The sequence below is a fragment of the Pocillopora verrucosa genome, chromosome 9, assembly GCF_036669915.1.
Source record: "Pocillopora verrucosa isolate sample1 chromosome 9, ASM3666991v2, whole genome shotgun sequence".
In the NCBI taxonomy this organism is placed as follows: Eukaryota; Metazoa; Cnidaria; class Anthozoa; order Scleractinia; family Pocilloporidae; genus Pocillopora; species Pocillopora verrucosa.
The window spans coordinates 2722433-2740719 of NC_089320.1; the positions used below are offsets into that span (position 1 = coordinate 2722433).

The 18287-nt window shown below is 36.8% G+C and overlaps 1 protein-coding gene and 1 long non-coding RNA gene across 2 annotated transcripts; one reads left to right on the top strand and one right to left on the bottom strand.

Annotated features, from left to right (window-relative positions):
- The first annotated feature begins 5206 nt into the window (after positions 1-5206).
- LOC131791466 (uncharacterized) lies at positions 5207-8427 on the top strand. The gene is made up of 2 exons (XR_009340785.2): positions 5207-5493; positions 8109-8427. It is a non-coding gene; the product is annotated as an uncharacterized lncRNA (long non-coding RNA).
- Positions 8428-13020: 4593 nt separating this feature from the next.
- On the bottom strand, positions 13021-18028 carry LOC131791430 (protein-S-isoprenylcysteine O-methyltransferase). The gene is made up of 3 exons (XM_059108773.2): positions 17820-18028; positions 16339-16782; positions 13021-15094 (listed from the first exon to the last, which is right to left on the bottom strand). The coding sequence occupies exons 1-3, from the start codon at positions 18025-18027 to the stop codon at positions 14883-14885; spliced, it is 864 nt and encodes a 287-aa protein (XP_058964756.2). The 5' UTR covers position 18028; the 3' UTR covers positions 13021-14882.
- Positions 18029-18287: the final 259 nt, after the last annotated feature.

The window sequence follows — 18287 nt, forward strand, 5'->3', positions numbered from 1 at the left end:
CAAGTTAACACGTGATTGTATCGGGAGAACACTGTTTCAACATAGGATGTAATTAATGGTAAACTTCTGAGAGCAAAGAAATGGATATTCAACATAGTAGTTGACGCAGAATTGGAATATGACTTGCTCTTCTTTTATTCTCAGCCAAATGACGAAACCACAAGGGATTTGAATGCTTTGCGCACTTTCTACCTGAGTCAAAAGAAAACCTGCCCTTTAAAACAGATAAATAAGGTGTGTGTGTGTGTGTGTTGTGAGAAAAGGAGCGGTACACAAAACGTATTTTACATCATAACTTCTAATTGATAAATAAGTGCTCTGCCGACCTTTCTAACCCGACAGGTCATAGAGACGAGGACCTCACGAAGGACATGAACCATCACTCTGGGAAGATGAGCACGCAATTCCTTTTAAATGACATTCCTAGTGGACGTCAATGTTTGGTGATTCCATTGCATGATTTTACAACACCCTTATTCCATGATATGATTGGCCAGAGGGAAAATGCCCTGATACTCTGATTGGTGAAAGATGGCTATATACCGTAATGCTGTGATCCGAGTGGTTTGACATATGTACCCTAACATATCTGCGCCCTATGCAAAGCTCCGTGGAAACTGCCAAGGCACAATGAGCCTTTCCACTCTCTTATCTACAAACTTGTTGTAAAGTTTCTCAAATTAAAAACAGTGATTACATCGAATCAACCGCAAAATTGGACGTTCGATTCACACCTCAAATCAGTTGAAATATAAAAATATCAGTAGCATTACAAAATATCAGTAGAGTCATATTGCGCACTAATAATTTTTCTTGGCAAGTGCCTCGAAAACTTTTTTACCACGACACCAAAAACAAGTCTTTCTTTTTATCTGTAACGTGTATACCTGAATTAAGGCTAAATAAGGGATTTACCGTTCCCTAACTTCTTTTTCTCGTATTTTGGCGTCTGGCTTTCGAAATACATCCTACGGTTTTTTTTTTCTGAATGAACAGAGTATCAATCAAACATGGCTTGTGTGAAGTTGTGTTGAAAACAACACGAGCGAGACCATTGGGGTGTTTTGTGACTGACAAAGAAATCTGATGCACTCAGAGGTTCGTTGCTTCGAAAATGGAACAAAACCAAAATGTGGATCGTTCAGTGCAGCATTTTGTTGCTCAGCTTTCCGTCCATATTTCTACCCTATTCTACAATGCAATACCATGGAGTATTTTTGCACGTTCCGATATCCTAATATGGTAAAATGACGTAGAAGTGAGATAATAAACTACGTAAGAACATTTTGCGCTCTTTTCTGTTTCCATTCCCACGAGTACCATTTTCTTTGAGGTAATTGTTTCAAAGGTTCCGCTTGCTTGAAATAACCTTCGTGCCATATGAAAATCAATGGAAAAACACTTAAAAGGGGAACGTAGAAATACTACCATGTCTTATTTCCTCGAACAATGCCGCTTTAATTAAGATCTATTCAACAACTTATAAAAGATCCTTTACAATTAAAAGCATAAATATTCAGAAAAGAATTGAAGCGGCTCCCACATTTTTCTTCGAAACTCAATCATTTTGTACCCTTCAAAGAAGAATGTCTTTAAAAAAAGCGGTTTTATATCGAGAAAATTCCGTTTAAAAATGTCACCCTACTTTCGTGAACTACGTTTCTCGCAATTACAAATATCTCACCATTATTCGCAAGGAAGGATTTTGTTATTCACAAAAAGACAGATGCCTTTTGTTAGCCTCAGCTGTATCGTTTTCAATTCGTTTCTCTTAATTATGAAAAGGGGAGAATGAAAGCCTTAGAAGATAACGAAAGTTTAATTGTCGTAATTAGCATTTCTTGCACAATATTAAAGAGAACCGGAATGTTTGTCTGCCAGCTTAAACTTGAATTTCGCTCAACTTCTAAAGCGTCACTTTGCTAATCTCTTCAGAATGTCCTTTAAGACATGCGCTACTCTAGTAAGTTTAATAGTCCTACTGTTTCTTCTCAATCCAAGGTCATCGTCAGTCACAGGTGATAGCGCTAACAACGTAGATCAAAATTCACAAGTTGTCCAACTTTGGCTAAGATCACCATGTGGTGTCATAGGAACTCGCTACAGAACGGAAAGATGTCGCCGAAGAGGGAAACGAAGATTTTTCAAAAGGAAAAGTAATGAAAATGGTATTCAACTCCTAGTATAATATTTGTTTCGAAGAATTTTTGAAAATTGTTATTAAGTTCTGTGTCGGGTATCATATTATGGAGCCGTCAAGCGAGTAAATACCATGGGAACCAAGTTTTCGGAACTGGCCAATAACAGTGTAGAAAACATGTTTCTTAATTTTTCTCCTTGCCTCAATCATGAACAGAATGGTTTATTTATTCTCTATTCCCGTTTTCCAATTTTTGAAACGTTTCCATTTTATTGCCTGCTTGCTACTAACAAAAGGAATTAGTTTTTAAATTTATAATAACAGAATAATAATTAGTCATAATATCGTCCTTCTAGGAGTTTTCTTCAAGCACATGGTACAAGCATAAAACAATTATCCTTATTATCCTTTTTTGGTTGATCTTTCGTGAGACCTCTAAAAGATATGAGGTTTCTAAAAAAGGTTCTCACTAATCACCGAGGAGGTTCCGAACCCACGAAGAGTCACGAATGTCTCGAACAAGAAGTGTTTCAAAAAGTTGGCAAACGTTGCTACGAATTTCCTAAGATTTGCGATCTATTTTTACACATCTTGTTAAAGTAAAATGAATTAGATTGACTAATCAGGAGCCTGAGAGTGAGTTAGCACGTGGTAACTACAACTTAGAGGATGTCGAAACTGCAGTGTTCTTGAAGCGAGTCAGCTGTGCAGATAAAAACGGAACATGCTCGACTACAAAACTCGACCAAGCTACCTGAGATATGTCAACAAAGGGGGGAAGTTTGTGAAGAAACCGTTGTTCTGCGTTGAAGGGATATAACGAGATAATTTAGTTTCATCAACTGAGTTGAAAATGTAAATTAGCCAACGTAGAGTAGAAGGCTGACGTTTCGAGATTAATATGCTTTTGATTCTGACCATTACAATAGTTTATCATAAATCCTCTTTTGTTTTTGTTTTTTTATCAGATAATCGAAGGCGTGGGGAGGAAGACGAGGACCAACAAACGAACGTGACTGAGTACTAAGAATGAATGACATAAAGAAACACGGACGAAGTCGAATTCCATAAACCTATTACAGGATCTTGGCATTACAAAGGAATCTACAGAAAAAAAAAGGGGAAGGAAGATTGAAAAAAGGAAGTCTGTACCACGGATTTTTTCCCATCGAAAGATGACGAATATAAAAACATTTACCTAACTATCCGGACTGCTGTAACGAGAATTATTTCAAATTTTGTGTTCTTGGTTTATTTAAATTATTAATTTTTGGGAATTGTCTGTTATTTTAATAATGAAAAGTTCAATTCGTATATTTTTACGCCATTCAGCAACGATGTAAACTCATTCTAATCAAAAAATGTTTAAAAAGGTAAAACTATTAAATACTATCACTATTATTTGATAATCAAATGATTCAAGTATTCAGCTTTCCGTCAGCTACTCCTTGTATTTTTTTTTAAAAATAATTTTTCAACCCTTCTTAACAAGGGTTCCTATCGCCGGTGGTTCCTGCATCTATTTTATTTTTGTTTCCTCTCAGGGGCTTGTTTACCCTCGAAATTATTGTTAAAGGTTTCATTCATTTTAGGACAATTTTCAGCGAACCAAGACAAAAAAAAAAGCTCGGTAAAACGTAGTAAAGGTGTTGTTAAATACACCAGCAATGCTTCGCAAAATATCAGCAACAGGGCTGACAACTGAAAGCAGAAATGTGCTATAATTTTAGTGAACTTATAACTTAAGATCAATATTTTTGTGGGCATGTATAGTTTTTTTTAAAGTAAAAAAGCTATCCACGGCCGGACGGGTCTGTTTACCCTCTTGAGAGACAAGCTTCTCATCTATTCAGACAATACTGCATCATAAAACGGGCATCTTGATTTTTATCTACAAGTGTTTTGGTGTAGGGCGCTCATAATCCAATACTTCCTCACTGTACAATCCTCTCAATTATGAAAGCCTTGCCAACAGGTGGTTCGATTGTCTTTCACCAAGTTTCATTTTTATTTCCTTATTCAAGGAAATATGGCAAGGTGTCATCTCAGCATCTGTTAACATTTCCGAGGTCTGATGGTTATCTAATGAACTTAGCTTCAGCAAAATCAGCAGCTGTACATGACGAGCCACTTACCGTCAAAAACCACGGTTCGCAATATTGTCATCCAGTGTTTCAGCGAAACAGCGTTTCTTTTCATGAAAGCTTTGTGTAAAATAACACATTGCCATCGCCGCTTTCACCTCTTTCAAGACAAAGATCAATCGATAAAAAACTCTTTATACTAAAATTGACCAACAAAAATTTCCTTACAATGACTGCCATTTTGTTGCTTGAGGGAGAAGGCTCTCTCGGTGTAAGGATTATTTATCAAAAATGTGGACCCAATCTATAGATGAACAAGTCCTAAGTCACATCGGCGCTAAAATTTTGCTTTTATTTCCACCACATTTCAGTCGTTAATAATTTCCTCACAAGTAAATTTACCATTAAAGCCTACCACGCTGATGACCCAACTAAAGAACTCAGTGAAAAAGAAAAACAAATTCCCTATTCAAATTTACTCCGTGTCAATCTCCGCCTCAGTTCCCTTAATTTTTACTTCGATCCTCTCTTGATGGCGGTAATTTTCATCCTTTTGATGACAGAAATTTTCATTCATATAATTATTCTCCAATACTCACTCACTCAAGACCTTTTCTAAGACCCGTTTTCCATTCAACAGTTCTTTCCCTTGATATTTGATTTTCTTCTTTCTTCCCCTCAAACATTTAACTTTCCGGTGACTTTGGAAGGGGTAAATTAGTGGAGATCCTGTGCACATCCCATAACACTAAGAAAGTCTTGAGATAAATGCAAACAAAAGTTATTGGATTTCAGTTGAATTAAAATGAAAGGAACCATAGATTAATAACTCGCTATCAACGGCGTCCATTATTAACGTCCTGTCGCGCCATTTGTCAAAATTTAATGATAGCGTTCATGATAAGGTAATATTGTACTCAATAAGAGCACAGAGAGTATAAAATAAGTTGAAATCACACCGACGGGACATTCAACAGAACAGTGCTTCTTAGCCACAAATTTCATTAAGAGTCTTGTCTTTGATTCTTTGATTCAAAAAAAGCCAATATGTTACAAAAGACTTCTCTTTTTCTCTTTTTAGTTGTAGTTCTATATCTCATGAACGCATGTTTCTCTCTGGAAGACGACGAAAGATTTATGTCATCAAAGGATGAAGAAGCCAAGGTTTTTCAGTTAAAGCCGAGGAAGAGGTCTCCGTGTATTATCGGCACCCGATATCGCAGCAAGCATTGTGTAGGAAAGAGATTCTTCAAGGCTCAAAACCTCAAGGTATGTCTACGGCTATTCTCTGCCTCTAAGATGCATTAAAAATAAAAAAAAAATCACTTTTCATTAGAACCTACTGGCTATCATTTTTTTTAATTCAATGACCTTGTCTGTTAGTTCCAACCGTTAAAAAAGATTGCACCCTCGAATCTGCTTTATTGCGAATTGAATTGGTTTCAAACGAGGGAAAATAATGGTACTCTATTTTTTCCTCTTGCTTCAAATTAAAAACAGCGATGTGCCTTTCTTCATAACCGATTGATTCGAAACAAAACTATTGGTGACCCATATTACGCACGGGTGCTTTTCCCGCGAAAAGGTTTCAGACGGTTGATTGGTTCTGTCATTCTTTTAGCTTTTTTTATCAATATTGATAGGTTTATTTCTAAACTTGTCTTAATGTATTTCGCGGTTTGATTCTTAATTGTGCCTGGACGATTCCTTTGAAGTTTCGAATACTTTTCCAGCTTCGAGAAGATATACGGTGAAATGAGATATAACTACATTGTAGTAGGAAATGGACCGGTCGAGTGCACCTTTAGACATAGAGATGTCTGTCCAATCATAGTGCCGTTTCAAAGTAAAAATTCTAATAATCCCACAGAAGGGATCTTGCGGTTTTTCAGCGTGTTCACTCTTTTCACAAAGAGCTATGAATCTAAGGAAAGTTTTTATATATTAACTCAGAGATAGAAGGAATCTTTGGAGAAGTTAGCGCGCTTTTCTTTCGCAGAGTGCCATGGAAAACCCAGGCTATCTAGCTCCGTAAATGATTTTAGAACTGGAAATGGGTACGAAAGACAATTGACCTCCAAATTTAACCTCAAATGATTCCTGAGGAGGTCAACAAATGAACCTCAAATGAAATCACAAATGAACCCGCACCTCAAATGATCCTCAATTAAATTGAACCGCAAATGATCTTTCTACCGCAAATTACTCTAAAGGAGGACCGCAAATGATCCCATAGAGAAATCTAAAATGGCGTGGACAAAAGGGCGAATAATGGAACACGTTATGTGTGACATCAAATGTCGGCGGTTTCTTATCGATTTTAGCGTACATCACCATCGTGGGAAAAGAAAAGAGGGACAAAGGTGCAGAGGTTGTACAACAGATATCAGTCTGCTTGTGTTTTAAGAAAGAAAACGTCGGAGGCAACGGCTCCAAAAGCATCATCAACACTTCATTTCTTGCTTTCGTGCTCAACACTGAATGGGTTTTAGTTCATATCGTTGCAGATTTATATCGGCAATAGCATTGTAAATCACTGATATTAACCCTCAACTAAAAGGAGACTCTTCGATTATTACAGGAATCATAAAATTAGAAGTTGATTGTCGTTTGATTTCCAATTATTTTTGCGCACGCAAGCCATCTATCGATATCAAATCACTCTGTTATTAGAAACACATAAAGTCCATTAAATTGACGACTTTTGGATTCGAAATTTAACAATGCGACAGGATAAATCAAACTTTTGATGCTGTGTGCAATCCACTCCCAATAAACACATTCGATTTCATATACCTCATGTTATATGTAAGCAGAAGAATTAGGCTACCCAACGTTATTTGATGTTTTCAGAGCATATTTCATTTACAAATAATTTGCACTGGAAAGCAATCGCTGTATTAATTCAAATCATATTTTCAAATTAATCCTTTCTCTAAGAGGGTAACAAAGGTAGTTCTTGAAGGTGGGGAGGGGAGGGCTGATCTCGTTTCACGAATTTTAGAAATATTTAAGCGTCGCTTACACTTTAAACAGCATTTCACGCGCCACAAATTTTAAAGGGAAAACTTTTAATCTCTTTTCTAGCGCACGAAATTTCAGGAAAATCTCGAGGGCTTTTACGAAACGAAATAACAAACTCACGGGTCACGTATATTTCAGGAGGTAAATCACGCCTCACGCTGACTCATAGATGCACGAATCACGTTCGCCTTCTGTAAAATTCACGCGTCGCATATTAAATGTAGCCCTGATCACGCGTCAGTTCTCTACTCTAGTTTCTTATTAATTAATTAGTCTATTTTACTTCGAGTTTACTTTGATATGAATCAGTTGTTTGTAGAGCTTTAGAAAAAAGAATTATGGGTCATTCGGGTTTTTTCTTTAATCAACGGTATCATTTGCGTAGCTGTTCAGAACCAAAGTAAAAACAGGCCTGCCACCTGAAAGGCGGGAAAACGTGAGCGACTGAGACAAGATTGATTTTATGTTTGCATCTGATTGGTTGAATCGGTTGGATGAAATTCCTCTACCAATCACACGGCGCAGTAAAGCACAACGAAAAAACCCCGGATTACTGTCGACAATTGAATAAAAATTCCTGTATGGGAAAAGAAAACCGTTTATATCGGAAAAACTTAACAACTTAAGAAAATCGAAGCTGTCTTTCCTGTACCTAAGTTTGAATCAGCATTACATAAAAAGAAACATCAAAGGAAATTTTAAAGCAGCTTACTCCTCAAAACCATCTCTATAACCGCTTTGAATTCGCATGAACGCAGCATTTCTGAACAATCTCTTTCTTTAGTGCTTGAAATTAAAAAGAAATTTGCTTATGTTAGCTTTAATATGTTTCCATTCCTATTCATTTGGGTTTTCTTTAGATTACCGAGGATTCAACATAAGGAGCAATCGATGCTGAATGACAGAATAATTAAAAACAGCAATAGAAACTATTTTAAAAGCAACTGCTACCTCGGACTCCTGAACAAGTTCCCGTCAAGACTGCAATCTACTGATAGCTGTATGTCAAAAAGATCCGTCGGCTCAACACATGAAGAAAGACCGTCCGCTAGTCATTACTGAATGCATATTGGCGGCAGGAGTCTTATTATATAACAATGTTTTTAGAAATATTGTTCATGAGTATTATTTGTAAAGTAAAACTTAACTAAGAAAATAGAATAAAAACTTGATTCCTTATCCGTGCGCTGTGAATGTCCACACGTAGTCGCTAAAAACTTACAGACAAGATTTGTCAAGGTCGGGTTTTTTTCAACCATTTAACCCTCAGAAGTGATTAACGTGTAATTTCCCCTTAAAATATCCATACGTTATCCAGTCGAAAGGCAATGAGAATACACAAACTTATCGGGTAGAAGTTGAAATCTAATCTAACACCAAATTCTCATAACTGATTTACAAAGAAATATCCAGGAACTAGAAAAGAGAATTAACAATAAGACCTCGCTAGTTAAAGTGTTAAAAATTGGGTATCGATAAAACCGGCCTAACAATCAGGAATTAACGTAAAAGGCGATTAACATCGCTTTAGGTATATGCTGTCAAATTCGGTCATAAATATTCGATTGAATATTGAAAAAAACCCTCTAAACCTTCATAGAATTCCAGAGCCTCTAAAGACAAACAAAAAATTAATTTTTTAGACAATTTTTTTTCTTAGAACTGGACATCTTAGTTGTAGCTGTATTCTGCGATGAAGTTAAAAAAAAATGCCACTTGTAAATGGAAAACGAAAAAGTGAGAAAGCTGTGGTTATTTTAAAACAGCAAACACGAGAGGCAGTTTTGAATTTTTGACCGATCACTGTAAGTACACAACCGTTTAGACCTCCATAAACAGTTATTCCACAGTTTAACAACCAACTAAGTCATTAGATTACGTCTTCGCTACCTTTAAATATTGAGTATAAAAAAATTCATTGGAATTTTTCGGAAAAGAAATGGAACAAAGGCTGATCAGGACTTTTTTTTTTAATGGTGTTTGAGTCGTTTTATACGTCAATATCCCACATTTAAACAAACATTTCCTGTTGTTAATCGGTTCTTCAGCCAAATAGACACCAAACTTAATATTACAAACAAACGCGCCTCGTGTGCCGCATGTTTTTTGACCACATTTTGACGTCATTTGTGATCTAGTGCTGAAAAAGTGCACGGCAACATGGAATCTGCTTGTTAACTGTCTCCTTTAAACGCAATACCTCGCAGTTGAATCCTTTCGAACGTATTTCGCGAAATACACAATGCACACTGAAAAACACTTCTAAGGTAGAGAAAAACAGACAAACAAAACCGACATTGTTTTCATTTTTTTAAAATATTTTGACACGAATTCCATCGAGTTTTGTCTACTTCTCCTCTCTCGTCATTATAAATTATATGCTTTTTAGTAAAGAAATTACGATTGTATACAAAAATTATATTCACTTGGTGAAATACTTTAAAAAGAACGGTATCTTTGATAAAGATTATTAAACTTATCCAAAATCAGTAAATTTTACAAATTCTATCTTGTTTCTTTGCGGTTAATTTGTCCGAAAATGAAAATAAAAGCACCAAAATTATACCCTCCTGTCTTTGCGGTTACATTGACTAGAAAAAGTGACTCACAAGGGTTTGGCTTATGGCGGATGTTGAAGAAAAAAGGAGTATGTTTACTTGGTTAAAAGCGTCATATCTACACCTGTTTTGACGGAGAAAGGCGGCAAATTTAACGCCGCGCCAAATCGTTTTAGACACGGTTGAATATCGAGATAACGTTATTCTTTTTCACGGCAGGGTCGCCGTCACTAATTTGCGTCAATCTTCACCATTCCCGACGACCCTTGTATCTCTGTCAGTAGTAATTCCGTCATCTTCGATTTTTGCCTTGATGAAAAACTGATGAGTCTCTTTAAAGTTTCCTCGCTCCTACCCAAAATTCTTCGTAGGTCAGCCAAATATCAGATTAAGAAAATTCCGGCGAAGCCTTGTAAAAGAAAAAGGCAAATAGTTATAACAGAAACTTAAAATGAACGTTTTTAGCTCATACTAGTCGGTTGTCAGATAGAAAACATGAAATAAAAATAGCTTGAGGGTCCGGATCTCATCACAAAGAATACAAAGCAGGCTATGTGATAACAACGTTTATGTGAAAGGTGATATGAATCATATCGTGCAATATGTTTCCCAAAAAGAAGGGTTTTCGTTTTGTCATTTACATATCAACAGATTTAAAGTAAGAGGTCGTCTAAAACTATACCAAATTTCTCAGTGCTAGAATTTACCAGCTTGGCATCAGAGTCGCCGTGGACGCCGACTTAGTTTATTTCAGTGGGTTAACTCATGCTACGCATCTCACTGATTTTGACGTTAAACATTCAGGGATTTGATTCAAATGGACACAGAGTCATGATATTTTAGGGGATTAGTCTTATTATTATTTATTACTATCGGCTTTAAATGTCAAATCGGAAGAGCAAAAGCCCTTTTATTTGCCAAAATCACGCAAGGCTAAATGAACAAGAAGGATACGTAAAATAAACTGACAAACAGAGATATACTTTAGAAACTTCTACCCGGCGACTTAAAGATCGTGGCAATCCATCAAGTTTTGCCAACTTATTATCCGTGATGCTCCGCTTTGTCTTCTGTATGTGTTCAATATCGGTCCCATAAGTTATCTTTTTTTTTTGTTTTGTTTTGTTGTTGTTGTTTTTTTACGATAGTTAATCTGTCTGTTGTGATCACCGCCTAGTCTGAGCTCATCTGAAGCAGTCATTGAAATATACATTCTAAACCTGAACGATTGCCTTTGTTCTCTTGGCCGCGCCGTTAAATTGTCCGCGTTTTTCCGTCAAAGCAGGTGTATGTATGACGCTTTTCAGCACGTAAAGAACGCCTCTTTTCCTTACTAACCACTAGACGCCAAACTGTTGTACGTCACTTTTTTTGGGCAATGTAGCCGCTAAGACAGGAGGATAGAATTTGGAACTCTTTTGGTTTTCCACTGTTAGGGCACAGGCAACCGCATTCTGAATCATCACGATTTTTATAAAATAGCAGGATTAATGGAACCTGTACTTTCAACTGGTTTTTAAATAGTAGCACAGTTGAGTTCCCCAGTTTCGTGAAAGTCTGGTTCACTCATTCCTCAGCAAATGTAAAACATTCAGGCGTTTACTGAAGCAACTACAATTAAGTTCTTGCCGAAAATAAAGCGGGTGCGTTTTAAACACCATGAAGCCTTTCTTATCCTTCATTTATTTTGAGCCGTTATGGAACATGATTTGGTGGGGTTTATCAAATCAATCATAGTTATTTTAACTTCGGTTATGCCATGAAATGACGAAAGGTTCTTGGCATTAAAATAACGCAAATGCAATTTACGTCAAAGAAGTCTCAAAAATATCATTTTTTTTTTTCATCTCTACCTTCGTCTTCTTTTATGGGTAAAAAAGGTGCTTTTTTCCTCCATCGCACTTCCGGGCCGCTCAGACTGTTTTCTTTTTTCCACAAAGCGGCGCAATTTGTTTTCGCAGTTTCACTTCCGGTTTTTATAGCTGTCGAACTTCCGAAGTTGTTACAGAAGGCTATTATCCAACAAATCACGGACGTTAAACTGTTTGCATATCCGCTTAAACAACACGACCATTTTTCCACTGATGGTATAAATACGACTTTCCACCAGATAATCCAACATCACAACGTTTTGCACCTAGAGGCCGTGTCAAACGCAGAACAACCAGTGCACAATGACAGTCACGAAGATATATATCCTTTACTTCTTCATCGCCACGCTTCTTCTCGATTCCGTGAAGAAATCTGAATGTTCCTCTGATAAATGGACTTTTTCTGGAAAGATGGCAGCTGGCTTCTCCACTCAAAAACGTCCCAAACGAAGCCCGTGTATTGTTGGTACAAGATGGAGAACAAGAAGATGCCAGAAAAGCAAACGAGCTCTACAACCGAAGGTACGCAACAAAACTAAAAATCTATATCAGAGATAATTCCACGCAAAGAAATCCGGTTTCGTCTTAAGGCGACTTGTGAGTCGGTTTGCAAAACAACGTTTACCAAAGAGTTTTACCCAGAGATATTCAGTAACGTAAAAATTATTTTATACCAAGTTTTTGAGCTAAGAAATGATTGTTAACAAATATTTTGAAGGGGTAAGTTTGTAAAGAAACTGTGGTGTTGCGTCGGTGGGAGAGTATAACAGGGATATTTATTATTATCGAATGAGTATATAACGTAAACTGGCCACCGTAAAGAGTTTCAAAGCTGACGTTTCGAGCGTTAGCCCTTCGTCATTCGCTCTCTTAGACGCGTAAGACGTGTGTGATTAACGCTGACCTGTAAACGATAAGCGACAACAATCGGAATTCAAGATCGTAAGTAAATTCCTGTTCTGGGAACTACAAAAAGCAAAACATTCAAAAAGAAAAAAATCTAGGCGTCGACGGATGTTAGGGTGTACTGATGCTAGGGTGTAAAAGGTTGCTATCAACAAAGCTACGAAGCTATATGTTGAGAGCTAGGTAAAGTGTGCTGGGTTTTGTTCCCCATAAAGAAGTATGAAAAAAACAATGATCAAGAATTCATGCTGTCACTTTTCCTTTCAAGGTATTTTTTTCTGATCGCGACTGGAATAAAAATTGATGAACAGACACTAAAAAGAAGAGGAAAAAAAAAAAGATGCACGTGGGGTCAAGGCCATTGGTCTAGGCATGTTCAGATCAAGTCTTCAAGGCAGCTCACCACGTTGGAAAATAATTGCTTGATGCTGAAACTGTTTATTTATGACTTTGACAGAATAAAGGAACTAACCCAGCTTGGTTTAATCAGAACTTGACACCATACCATGTATGCATTAGTGTTTTATTACAAAGATAACAAAGATAATTGCTTGGTCATCACTTATCATGGGGGTGGGTCACAATTAAACTTTCCTCAGCCCCCCCCCCCATGAGGCTCTGTAGTGTTCTAATGATCCCATATGATTGGCAGTCAATTTTCTCTGAGTTCCCCCTCCTGGTAGAGAAGCCTGCCCCCCCTTCCCCCTGGTTCCCTCCTAAACCATGTGATCCCCCAAAAAATCCTCAGACTCCCAGGTGATAAATAATGACTGCCCCATAAAGATGAAGATTTTTTTCCTACATGCATTTATTATTTTTGTTTTAGTTTTGTTGCTTTGTGATGCTCTCATGTGAAGCCCTCACTAGATGCTGTTATGCGACACCCCCATGAATCTCCTTTTGTGCAACTGGGGAAGTTTGCAAATCCCCTCTCAAGCCAAAGATACAATCTCAACATTATCATCCAGACCAAAAGACGTCAACCTCAAGACACAATTATAATTAATATGAGAAGAAATTACATACTCAAATACAAAGTAAATAAGAAATAAAGGCTGGTGCCAACACAAAACAACCTCAGAGAGAGGACATTCAATGAAGAGAAAAAATATTTAACCCTTTAACTCCCAAGATCAGATTGTTAATTCTCCCCTCTAGCTGCTACATATTTCCTTGTAAACAAGTTACGAGAACTTAAACCTGAGTATTGAGTATTCTTATTACATGTTTGCTGAATATTGTATGGATATTGTAGAGAGAACTAACATTTTCATCACTTCTGGGAGCTAAAGGTTTAATAGGCTTTAGTGAATCCTTAGATATTATTTCTGTGCAGCCTAGAAACTGTACATGTGACCCATGGAAATATTTACACAACTTCATTTTTGTTGTATATGGTTTTAAGGAAAAGCAAATTTTGTACAAGAAAAACAAACCTCTAACATTCACAACAATTTGTGTGTAGCTTTAAGATTTGCTCTTCTATAGATACTGATATTTAAGTTGAATAGTCAATACAAAGTTGATCCCTGAAAATCAACTCAAAAATTTGTTTAATGTTTTCTAATTTAGGGCTATTGTAAATGATATCAACGGAATTAATTCTTTACATCTAAAAAATTAAAACTTGTGGATGTACGACCAGCAACATAAAAAACAAAAATAATTAATCATACAAATTTGGCACAAAATGTGTGTTCACTATCTGCATTGGCCTATGAGAGGAGAAACATACTCCTCAAACCAATAAAATTAATTTACAGTGTTTATCTCCACATCCGAAAAATAAAGATGAAAATATGACGACTATTTTCTTGAGATTCCCAAGAGTAACCAAACCTTTCTAGGCTTGCATTAAATGCACAGATGTAACAAATTCACCTGGGTTCCAGGACAAATGGTTGTAAAGAATTCTTTGAATCTTATGGCCTATGAAGAAGATGGAGCTGGATTGATAGTGTGTGCTCTGAATGTCACCATCAGCTCTACCAAGAGTGGCCTTTCGATGGACTCCAGATGGCCAATGAAAGAGAGGCCAACCTGAGGAAACTTGGAGGACAACCACAGAAAGGGAAACGAGGAACACAGCTCCAGACGGAGGCAGCCTGACAGACTGGCAACCAACAGAATTAAATGACATTCTCTGCCAGATGCCTCATGTGCATAGAAGCACAAACGTTCATATACAATTCATACTGGAAAAGTATAAATAATAAGTTTCTGGAGCTCACTTCTCCTTTTTAAAAGCTTTAATGTTCTGCTTACTGTAGTTGCATGTAGAGTGACTTCCATCCATGAACTATGAGTTCTTTACCATCTCCACATTGTATTCAAATCCTTTGACAAATGGGACTCCTACAGATGTGACCTTCTTCTGATAGGCCAAGTACTCTTCACCAAAGAAATCAATTAATGTGATTTCCTCATCATAGACACGTTCATTGAAAAATCTCCATGAGGCCCAGATGTAACCAATGAGGCAAATGGGATTACACAATGTGAGTTGTGTTCCTGGGAAAAACACGTAGAAATTCATTTTTAAAAACAGATATTATTTACTTATTGACTGAGCACAGGATGGAAAAAAATGATGTATGGACCAACAGGAGCAAAGTCTGTGCATTATAATTAACTGACCAAACTCTTTAAATAAGCATGCTATCATATGATCACAAAGTGATGAAAATTTCAGAAGTTTTGTTTTAACCTAAAAACAGTCAGTTTTGTTTTCCCATGAGTCTTGAACTCTCTGGAAAACAAAATCATCTGTTTGACCCTAGGGAGGGGAAATTAATGGGTTGATCAATTAGCAGCTTCAACATCCCCCCCAACCCAGGCAACCCCCATGTAGGTATATGAACTTTAAAAATTGGTTTGTTTAAATTCCTACTCCTGCTGGAGAAAAATTATGATAAAATGCCTCTTCCAATGCTTTTGTAAAAGGAAAAATCTGCAGCCTTATAGACTTCTCTCTTCTGAGCTATTTGCTGGCAAAAGTGAAATATTATACACTTGATGTACGGTCCCAAGGAAAACACTTTGTCTTGGGAAACACCAGGACTTGTGGTAAAACAAAACTAACTAGTTTCCTGAGGGAACATACACTAAGTACTCTGCTATTTTTATTAGATTTTCCCTAAAACAATCATATGGCAAAAACAAACAAACAAAGATGGTACAACTTCTTTATTCACATGCATGTGGGCAACAACTGCTCAATTGTATCCTGGTCGGGTACATTTGAATTTGATCAGGGGCATGTGACCAAGAATCAAACAATCACATTGCTTGTTTTGTTGAGTGAAAGTCTAGGTTTATAATAATTACCAGTAAACATCTCCATATTTGAAGATATAACACTTGTTTTTGGCTAGAAAGACTTGAGACTACTTGTTCAAATTCCCCACCCCATCCAGACAAGGTTCAAATTCTCCACCCACCAGGCACAGAAGATGTTCAAATGCCTATGGGTTACCCAGGAGGGGTGGGGAGGGGGATGTTGAAGCTTTGAATTGATCACTGTGTAAGTGTCTAATGCCTTACAATAACTTATCTGTATTTCACGGTGGCCCACAACTGTCATGGCAATAACAAATATCTCACAGCAAAACCGAAAGGCTAAGACAAATTTTCATAATCTCTCTGAACATGAGATAATTATTCTGTGAGCCTTTTGGTTTTTGCTGTGAGCTTTTTGGTTTTGCCATGAGATATTTGTTATTGCCATAACAGTTGTGGGTCACCGTAGCATTTACCTAAACTCCACCAGAACCAGCCAGCATACCCTGGATGTCGACATAAACTATAAATTCCACGTGTCACTAACACATGGCTTTTCTCCTTTCTGGTCTGAATAATATGGGTAAAATTAGATTCAGCCGTTATCATGGCAAGCTTTCGTAAAGTTTCTCCTCCAATCATACACAGCAAACCCATGGAGCTTGCAACGAACATGTTCTTCATGGAAGGGAAAAGCCACAGTTCTATACCAAATTCAATCCAACTTGCAACAGCGGCAATTTGATATTCTGGACTGTGATTCAGCAGAAATGAATCCACAGATAGCTTATCTGGAGAATAACATGCCACCATGACATATTCAGAGAGGTGAAAGAATGATAATGAAGCTAGGTACCAGCCAAAATATTTCCAGAATGTTTCACCCAAGCTTAGGAGAATGGCAATTCCAAAAATGATACCTTTGGGTCAAAATATATAAAATAGCATTTGTGAGTATAAGTGAAGAAAAATTTGAGTTCTTCATGAAGACTCTGATATCACCTTAATCCTTTAAACCCTAAGTTAGAGTGATAAGCATCTAGTTTTCTCTTCACCCCTGAATCACACATGAAAGTCATGAGAATACAGGAGATGATTACCAACTATTTAAGCTGCTCTTAATTGTTAAACAAATTCTCCTTGTCAGTCTCTTTGAAAATGTATGGAGAACAGTATGGAGAATATGCATACTGATATTAGGTTGTAAAGGGTTAACAAATAGATTCCATGTCACTATGCATCTGTTCAGCAATAGATCACAAATGATATCAAAATGCAGTAAGGACAAAAAAAAAGGACATGAAAGCAGTCAAGTGTGTCTCTGATTATCTAACCAAATTTGGATATCATCTGTGATCTATTGCTGTACTGACAATTGGCAACATGGAATCTATTTGGTTTATATAGCAAGGAAGCAAAATGCTGTTTGTAGTGACAGTATCTATGCATCTGTCCCCCAGTATATCATAAGTAAATACCAATCAAATAGCGCGCATAATTAATAATATAATTCAACAATTTGAAACATTTTGTAACAATAATGAATTCAAAATTTATGAAAAATGTTGCACAGCATTGAATATTAGACGAAAGTAGACCCATTTGGTTATTGATATCGAATGACGTCTATAGCGCAATTTGTGGTCTCGGTTAAGAACTTAAAAAGTAATTTAACCTGGCCATCAACTTCTCCTTTGATATGTTTTATCTATGCCACAATAGAGTAGCTCTCCACTTTCCTAGTTTGCCAACAAAAGTCGTGTCACGTACAAAATGAAACGCCAACCGCAAATAAACCACCATAAGTCTATATCAGTTGTCTCATTTTCGCAAAGACGCGCTCGATTAGATCGAAATAAAAAATCATTTTTAGCAAAAAAAATGATGCCGGTAACACTTAAGAAATTTTCGTTGGAACAACAATCTTAACAGTTGTTATAAATTCCTATATGCTTACCTAACAGGGCAGCTCTCTTGGCAACAGAAGAATATGGAACGAAACAAGTCGCACACATGGTTAATCCAAGAATTATGCCTCTCGTGGTGATACTCCATATTTCCGTGGGACTACAGCTTTGAAAGAGAGTTAAAACTAAGAGAATGCCAGCAATGAAATAGGAAAGTGCAACTTTCCCCTCTAATATCAAGGTGTTTAGCACCGACATCTTGAAATCTGGGGGGAACTGGGTAATAGGAAAGGGTATGTGGGGGAGGGGGTAGTTCCAAATGACAAGCAAATTCTTCACCAGCAATGAGGCTGTTAGTCTAGAATTATTTTTAAATTCTTTATTCTTAAAACAAAATTCTTAAAAATATATTTTTTTTGATAGGAAAAGTATGCTAAAAACTTAAAATAAAATTTATTTCTGATAACTCACCCAAGTACCCTCGCCACGGCGAAAGTGGTTTCCAGGTTCTTTCACTT